General features: G+C 36.8%; 1 protein-coding gene across 4 annotated transcripts; it reads right to left on the bottom strand.

The window, feature by feature from the left end:
• Positions 1-2,849: 2,849 nt before the first annotated feature.
• LOC139876046 (lysine-specific demethylase JMJ31) lies at positions 2,850-8,975 on the bottom strand. 4 transcript variants are annotated; one of them, XM_071863357.1, is made up of 15 exons: positions 8,817-8,975; positions 8,647-8,724; positions 7,750-7,833; positions 7,475-7,591; positions 6,902-6,970; positions 6,689-6,815; positions 6,316-6,388; positions 5,681-5,797; positions 5,223-5,342; positions 5,092-5,110; positions 4,851-4,911; positions 4,192-4,478; positions 3,909-4,024; positions 3,690-3,783; positions 2,850-3,167 (listed from the first exon to the last, which is right to left on the bottom strand). In XM_071863357.1, the coding sequence occupies exons 1-15, from the start codon at positions 8,910-8,912 to the stop codon at positions 3,120-3,122; spliced, it is 1,506 nt and encodes a 501-aa protein (XP_071719458.1). In that variant the 5' UTR covers positions 8,913-8,975; the 3' UTR covers positions 2,850-3,119. The 4 variants fall into 4 exon arrangements, 3 of the variants coding, with proteins under 3 accessions (XP_071719458.1, XP_071719455.1, XP_071719448.1); XM_071863354.1 differs by having other exon boundaries at positions 7,475-7,606; XM_071863347.1 differs by having other exon boundaries at positions 7,475-7,645.
• Positions 8,976-9,374: the final 399 nt, after the last annotated feature.

The raw sequence follows: 9,374 nt of genomic DNA on the forward strand, positions 1-9,374 counted from the left end.
ACCAGTATTTGTGTATATTAACCTTTTCTCATTGTAATATTGTACTACTAATTGATTGATGTTGAGTTAAATTATACTCGTATACGCACAGCAAGGTAGGATTAGCTATATTTTTTCGTTGTTTGCCAACTACACGGTACAAATAAAATTTCTTCTTCAGATTATAGCAACCTTAAAAGTTATTTTCTTTTAGCCGATGACAGTGCACAGCTTTTAGCAACAAGGTGTTCATTTACTATAGTCATTGGAAGGTAAGGCTCCTGCAAGTCTATTTTTAGTTATTCAGGGATAGCTATAAACGTATCGTCATCTTACATATTTAAAAAGTTACACTCGGGGTAGCCTTGTGATGTTCAACTTGATATTTCTAGTACTGAGTCAGTTTTTTTTTTTTCTTTTTTTTTTTTTTTCCTTTTTTTTTTTTTTACGGCGAAAATATTAATATATATATAAAGATCGTAAACATCCGGTGGTACACACAGATAATGAAATTGAAAGGTCCCGCTCTGATCGTCCTACAAACAATGGACGATTACATTGAAAGAGAGCGGACACTTGAAATTGAAAAGATAATACACACAAAAGACCACCAATCCTAAATCTAAATAATACATAAATCTCGGCACGTATCGCAATCACCACTACTCAAAAGCCGCATGACTAACATGAACACCGGGCACTCCAGCAGCACCTAACCCAAGGCCTACAAATCAAAGTAATCTCTCGCACCCAACCGACCTCGTACCAACTCCGAACCCAGAGAAAACACAAGCCCGTCGAATAAGATCAAATCCCCGTTCGAGCAGAAAATAGGACCCCGAGAGAACACTCCAAAAACATCAATTTTTCGAGGTCAACTAAGTCAACACACGTCGGCAACGACATCGAGCCCACCCGAATAAACTCGACTACGGGAAAGGTATGAACACAACAGAGACGCGACAACCAACCAGTGAAGAGCGCAAAGTCGAACCAATAGAAACCGGGCCATTAACGCCGAATTTTCGAAGGATTTACAAACCCATGAACCCCGGAAGCCGGCTCCATCCGGTGACCACCAACAGCCACCAACAGAAACCAGCTCACAAATTCTAGTAATCAAAAGTCGCCTTTAGCCTCTTAAGGCCGCCAATAGCCTGAAAAATAACCGGAGTTACCTTCAACCGCCAGCAGCCTCGAGAAGTCGTTAGGCAACCACCAAGCACCATTCATAGCCGTCTGCCACTATATGCCGCCGTTAGCAGCCGCCGAGGACCGGCTGTGATTGTCAGCGGAAACAAGACCACCGAAAACCACAAACCACCTCGGTCACCGCCGATTGCTACATACGGTCGCGAGGCAACGTAAATGTCACCGGAGACCGCTGGAATCCACCGAAGTTCACCGGATTTCAACAAACAACACAACAATCATGCCCTGCCAACCACAAACGACCAAAACCCTAAATCGGAACCGACTTACCAAAGGAGAAAGTAGAATTCCGCCGGAATTCGTCGCCTACCATCACCAACAGAAAGCACCCGACAACGACGAACAGCCAGACGAGTAAAGCTAGCAAACCGTCCCCACAACCCAAACACACGAAACCCTAAAAACAGCAACCCCAATCGAACCAAAATCCAGATCCCAAGAAAGAAACCTACCCGGAATCGCCGCCTGGATACCGGTGAGCGATTGATGAAGCCGGCCCAAGAAACCCGACACCGGAAAAGCAGGAAAGGAGGCACGATCCTTATTAGCACATAAAAACAGTAAATCCGGACCACCGGCGAGATGCCGGTGGCCGGAGACGGCCTGAAAACCAAACGACTACAAACCAACGAGGTTTCAAGATCTAGGGTTTTTTTATTTTAGGTTGAGAGCGTTTTTAGGGGGAGAGAGAGAGAGAGAGAGAGAGAGAGAGAGAGAGAGAGAGAGAGAGAGAGAGAGAGAGAGAGAGAGTAGCTGTGATTAGTGAGTAACTTATATGTAGTCTGTAGGAAAATTAATGAAGGGTAAAAAAGAAAAAGATAAAATAGAGGTAAAGAGCCAGAGAGTTTTAGATCTAAGAAAAAGAACTTGCACGATTTTCAAGATAGATGAACTTGCACGATGTGATAGAATTTAGACTATTATTAAGGCAAAGAGACAGAGAGTTTTAGATATGAGAAAAAAAACTTGCACGATTTTCAAGATAGAGAAACTTGCACGATGTGATAGACTATTATTAATGGTGATGGTGTGATAGTGTGATGAGTTGTTTTTGTGAAGTATAGTGTTGATGTGGTAATGTGATGATGTGATAATGTGATGGAGTTATGGTAATGGGGTATAGGTATTAATTTGATTGGTAGATATATTATTTCCTTAATTCTCATTGGTCGACTCCCCATCACATAGCTTTTTCTTCTCGTGATGCTCTCATCACGCCAACAAAAAGTTCAGCTTGTCACACAGCATTGTGGCATGATGGTGACGTGATGGAGCCAAAAAAACACCCTATAACGTTGCGTTAAATAGTGTCTTAGTTTAAGAAGAAGTGTTTTAGGTTAAGTTATGCATGAGGTTTAGGTTAAGTTTTTCTAGCCTGTAGCTGATAATCGATATCAGTTCCTATATGGGGTACACCAAGTAGTTGCAATAAGAAAAGGGTGAGTAATGGTCCAAAAGGGTTCTAGTCAAAATCTGTTAGTTTTGTCACTTGATGTCTGGATCGTTAGAGGGTGCTTGTATTAACTTAACGAAATGATGTGGATCACAAGTCTTCATTTTAGATAAAGCGTATTCAATTAACAATATTAATTAGACTGGATAGGAGTCTTAAAGAAAATAACCACTTATCAAATACAGTAACTTAAGGAACAGGGAACTAAAAAGCAATTTAGAATATCATTTTGATGATGTACCCAGAATTAGATTCCACCTTTGGCCTCTACCAACATGATCAACAGATAGTTCAAAGAATAAGAAGGCTAAAAGCACAGAAAGTTCAATTATAATACAAAAATTATATTACGCGTGAAGGGTACTATAGGAAAAAAACCGCACACCTTCAAGTATACTTTACATACTGACAATATTAGAGATGGCCAAATTCTTGATACCAGCCTCGGTATGTCTTACTCCACCAATGTATCCCATCATTCAACTTTAACTCCCAAAAATTTGTCCATAACGTTCTTAAAAGCCTGTCGCAATTTATCAAAGCATGTTAAAGTATGTTCCAAGTTGTAGAAAGAAGTCTCTTAATCACATACTGCCTTTGGTTTGGATGATTATGGGTTCTGAACTTATTTTTAATTACTATGAAAATAAATGCATGAATATATGTACTTGAACACAATGAACATGAGTCGAGCAATAAATGAGATACACCAGTTAAATACAGTAACCAGAAAGAGTATAGAATTGAAAGACTTATGAACTAAAAGAAATATATATCAAGTCAATAGCAAAATTGATGTGCAAAAGGACCTCTCTAACTTAGACTAATAATATGTCTCCACCAACTACAAATGCAGACTCTTTTTGAAGTAACTGGTTAATAACAGTTCAAGTGACATTAAAAAGTAACTCTGCAATGTTTCTAGCAAGTTGAAACCTCTTAATTTATTTATTAATTTTCTTTTTTAACTCAAAGAAAACACATTTTTGCCTCTAAAAGAACAATAACAAAACAAATAAGAGGATGATAAGAAGGCCTTTCATACCTTGCATGAAAATAACTCCTTTCCGTTAAGAAGTGCATCCATTACAGCAAATTGGTCATCAAATACACCATAAAATGCACGGTAGAATTCATTCCTGAAAAACAGCAGAAACAAAACATAGTCCTAAATCCTCGCTTAGCAACTCTTTTTTCGACTCTTGTGTGTGTGTGTGCGCGCGCACACGCATATAACTAAATTCAAGATACTACAAATATATACCTGTCATCTTCAGTGTTTAGCTGATCCATCTCATCAAATTTTCTCGTAAGGACTTCAGCTCCTACAGGTGAAACCAAGTGCAGTACTAAAGCCTCCAAAGTTCTTGGGAAGTGATGCTATTAAAGGACAGTATTAAATGAAATGATCGAAGGCCAAATAAACTGAATCTTCCATTTTCTATGTAAAATCTTCCAGTTTATGAAGAAATGATTATTCAGATGACGAAAACCAGCTATAAACTGATAGAGAAATGTTGACAGATATGATAAAAGTGTGGACTCACCACCATGGCAAGGAACATTTTCTGCAGATTAAGTGGTTCAAGAGCCCATAAAATATCAGCAACTGGGTCCTCCTCCAAATTATACAATTCTGATATCACGATTTCCTTGGGCTCTGATGTCACTACATCAGAAGCCGAATTAACTGGAGTATTCAAATCGGCTGCATTGACACGATCATGGACCAAAGAAACAAGTTCGTGAAGAGATATGAGAGCAGAAGGCTCCAGATCATGAAGCAGATTCCCATCACTCGAGTTATTTCCACCAGAAACCTTAATATGATCGTCTGCTTAACGAATCACAACAGTATTTGATAATTGATAATTGACAATAAATAAAACCAAAAGGTAGAGATAAAATGAATATCAGATTAATTCACAAAATTAAATAATCAAAAAATTTATAGGCAAGTTATTCATAAAATATAAAAAGGTAATTAAGTCATTTACCATACATTCCGATTCCATTGTTAGATTTTTTACCAAAATGATTATGTTCAGAGATCAGATTCAAACTCCGTCCCAAATTGACAACCAAAAGTGTTACATTATATATTACAACTCTTTCAGATTTCAATTCCATTTCATCCGATAATCATTAATTATGCGAACCAAGTGCAACCCATGGGATTAAATAAAGTATACTTATATTTACTAACCTGGTTGTTCATAAGAAGATTTATTACTCGTGCAAGGAGAAGTCTTGCGCAACATCTGATTCTGTCCAAATCATGAAAGTAGATAAAAGCTCGAGTAAGGTTTTTGAGCCATAAAAAATGACTGAAATATAATATATCTACCCTTGAATAATACAGGGTAGTAGCTACGTACAGTGAAACTAATAATCATTGAAAGTTCCACACGGTGCAAAATACATAATACTTAAAAAGAAGGGTATACCATTTCTTTGTCAGTCAGTCTTGAAGATTACCAGTTTGATATAGACATGAAACATTGAACGGTTAATATCAGTTTCTGTATGATGTTAATACTGAACTTCAAGAAACAAAATGGAAGAGAAATAAAAAAACCTTTTCAATATTCTGCGCAGATAATATGAATCCATATGTTCCAACATGCCAGACATAATTTCAGACTGCCACCAGAAATTAACAGCAATCGTTAAACTTTCACTGTCAACTTGGTGAAACCTGAGTATAGAAGGTATATAAGATATATAATTAAAATACATAAGCTCAGCGCCAATAAAAATGAAATGACTATGTAATTCCTCATGAATAATTAAGGTAAGAGATTATTGAAACCAATGCATACTATTTTATCATCACTAATTTGGCAAACATATTGTTAATAAGATTACAGCAGTGTTGAAAAGTGAAAGCCAAATAAAAAAAGTATCTAATGAACTACTACGTATTATATTGTGTGTGACTTTGAGACCTGCATCCCCTATAGATCTTAATTCATGCATAAAAATGGTGCCTGCTACTAGGTTTAGGAATGGAATGCAAGAAATTGTAAATCTTACCACCCTTCGGGAATGAAAAGTGCATCGCCTGCATTTAGAGTCACCCTTTGCGAATACTTTCTTCTGTGTTCTGCTCTTGGATGAAGAGATGGATCGTGTTCATCTATGGGAACACCACTGGAAGAACACAAATGGATTAAACACCAAGTTTTATTCTGGTACTTCATGATGGAAATATGAACGAGGTGGGTGGGTGGGTGGGTGGGTTGGGTAGTAAAAGATCAACATGAGTTTGGTTGAACGCATGTTTTATAGTGGAGGTTGAACGACCCGGGTCAGGTTGACCTGCCCACATATGTTGTCGGATATGTTGCTAACGGTTACAAAAAGATACTATTACAACTGTGAACAAAATGTTTAAATCAAATGGTTTAACAGATTGGACAAAATATAATAGACTTTGAGAAAATTTAACCTAGATTGACCCGTTTGAGTGCTCCCCTTTTAGCTAAATTTCTTGATTTGACCCATTTTACCAGATAAAAAAAAACAACCCAAATCGACCCCACGTATAAGAAAGTGGGTCAAAATTTCCACCTCTACAGGAACTAAAACTTACCTAGTAGTTCTTTTACTTCGTAATTTAGTAAAGTAAAAGAACAAGAATATTCTCTGACATGTACAGATAGTAATACCTGTGGTTTGAAGCCTCGCCATACAAAGGCATCGGATACAAAAAGGGACTGGACGAAGGGGGCCACAGGTCAACTAAACGAAAACAAAAAAAAACATTACAAAACAAGAAAGGGAAAAAAAAACCTTAAAGTGTTGTATCCACACTTCATAACCTTACAAATGGTTATAAGAAGAGTATTTATTTTGTCAAGAATATGGTAGTACATGTTACAAATAGCCTGAATATGTTAAGTCACTTGACAAGTTTAAAATATTATCTTAGAGAAAATCAATTAATATATTCAAGCGACATTTCCTTGGTAAACGTTAAATGTTTATAAATAATGATAACAAAAAAAGTGTTGGCCTATATAACTGAAGAAACCAGTACACCTTGTTTGCTTCCAGATACCACACAAAGAAGGTTATGATGTGGGTCATAATGAGTGCTTGATCTTGTTTGAGCACCATTCATCCATAGATTGATAGATGTCAACGTCTTTGTCTCTAAAAACAGAGGCTGTAAAATATGAACAAGCGTCCCAAAATGTCAAAAAATGAGGATATATAGTGGCAATACTGTCAGGGAAATAAGGGTCTACATACCGTCTGAATTTCTTCTATAAGACTTCGTAACTGAACACGCTCTTCTTTCTCGATATTCATAATTGGTACCTACATCAGTATATTATATGAATACATCCCCCGGTCAAACTAATTAAGAAGATCCATTATCTAAATTACAGTAGAACATTACTGAAACAGTGTATCATCAAGACCTCTGAAGTTTGAACACTAAGGGGGTGTTTCATTTGCAAATGCATTTTAGATTGATCATGTAATCAGAATTAGATATAATTAAACAAGATATAAGAGATAGAATAGAAAAGAATGTGATATTGATGTTAGAAGTTTAAACAATCAGTTGTTTGGGCGTATGGAAAATTCTGAATAACTTTATAAAGTTATTGTATAAAGAGATCACGAAGAACATTCTTGTGAGAATAGAAAATACTATGAGAGTATAGTTAGTTCAAATTATCTATGACTTATACTATCAGATAATCAGGAGCATTGACTGATTATCGCAAAAATCAGTTTCAAAACACAAATACAAAAGCTAAAGTAAACAAAAAAAAAAAAAAAAAATCATCATTCAATATTGTAGTAAATTGCTACCTGTGCTAAATAAATTTGACGAGACGCATCTCCAACTAACAGATCATCTTGCTCGGTTTCAACGCTAGTTGGTAAAACCTTCTCTGTACTAGAGCAAGGAGCGTGACCTTCCTTCCCCTGCAAAGAAAAATCCTTGCAGCATCGAATAAAGTTAAAGAAAGGTAACTGCACCTATTAGATAAACATGATAAATAGAATAAGTGAAAGCATAACCTTCATATTTAACTAAATCTTGTAAAACTCATACAAAATACAGATAGAAAAATAGAAAATACCCTCTCATGGTTTCGAATGTCACCATAAAAGACTGGTGCAGACTTGGACAGCATAACTTCCACTGTTGACGAACCCGCTAATTCCTATATAACCGTATATAGAATTAGAAAATAAAAAATTTGAGCTTACAATTAATCTTGTGCTAATTTGCTAGCATGCCATAACCAGATTTGTGTAAGAAAACGGGTATGAAACAGACAATCTGGATTGGTTCCTGAATTGTGAAACACTTTCCTAATTAAGTATTTCGCCCCTCACAAGCCTTGGGTTTACACGAAATCCTAATTGGAATAAGAAAAGAATGATTTTGTTTCCAGGCAAAAAGAAATCAAAATCACGTATGAGAGAATCTGTATGTTTCTGTGTGTTTAGAGTGAATGCAGAAAACTGTTAAAAACCGAATATGTAATCAGTTTTTGGCAGTTTATTGAAGAGACATAAGTCTTCATTTTAAGCGGGAAAAACTGTTGGAAGACACATTTTCTTTAAAACGTTTAGTGTCTTTTCGGTTGAGGTTTCGGGGCGCTGCCCCTTGGACCCCGCAATTTGCACGACAGTTAGTAGCCAACTCTTACGGGCATGTACTCCACAGTCTCCGAACCCGTTGTTAAGTATAACTAACTAACTCTTGCATTCAAGTAAATCCCAAATAACTAAAATGAATGTTAGATGACACTAAAATTACCAACAATTTGGCAACATAACTTGACCAATGACACTCGTCTACTGATCTACATGAGGTCCTGTTTGATCAAAACTCAAAATAATGATCCAATAATGATCCATGGCTGAGGACGTTGTGTATTGTAAACTCTCAAACTTAGAAATGAATAAGAAACACGTCTTCAATTTTTTTGTTAAAACCCTAAACGGAGATCACTAGCTTAATAACAAACCTGTAAGTGATCAAGACCACCGGTAGACGGATTCCACGTACTAAAAGCCTTCCAATCGTAGATGCATTCACGAAAAACCTAATTAATGAAATACTGCTGATTAATGATTTAAATTCGGTGAAATCATAGCATTTAGGATAGAAATAGATATAGATACATGGAGTGATTACAGCAGGGACATTTTTGGGTTCAATTTGCATAGTGAAGTCTTGAGCTGATGGAACTGCCCCAATTTCGATGATTTTGATATTTTCTTGTTCCACCATATTCTGCCTACGACTTGGAACGAAAACAAAACGCTGGGGTTTATGCGTTCTCAATCCAGTTCGAGAGTCCTTGTTAGGCGGAGCCAGAAAATCTAATTACCGGGTAACACAAATTTACCTTTTTACAAATTTAACGTAAAAGTTTACATAATTGTTATTTTTGTTACACGTAGTATCGGCATCATCCATACTAGGCCTGTGCATGGTACGGTTCCGTCCCAAATTAATTCGGTTCGGTTCCGTCTCAAGTCCCATATTAATGAAATAAGTCGTACCGAGGACCGTACCAAATAATGTCGGTTCGGTCCGGTTCGGATCGGTTCGGTTCCATGATTTTCGGTTCGGTACTCGAGAAAGAACCGTTGATATCGGCTAAAAAGTCACGTTTACATCTCGGTATTAAGCCCAAAAACAATAAAGTTTCAAACTTTATCGCCAAAATACCCGCTTCGTCGGTCAATA

Source organism: Rutidosis leptorrhynchoides, chromosome 1 (genome assembly GCF_046630445.1).
Source record: "Rutidosis leptorrhynchoides isolate AG116_Rl617_1_P2 chromosome 1, CSIRO_AGI_Rlap_v1, whole genome shotgun sequence".
In the NCBI taxonomy this organism is placed as follows: domain Eukaryota; kingdom Viridiplantae; phylum Streptophyta; class Magnoliopsida; order Asterales; family Asteraceae; genus Rutidosis; species Rutidosis leptorrhynchoides.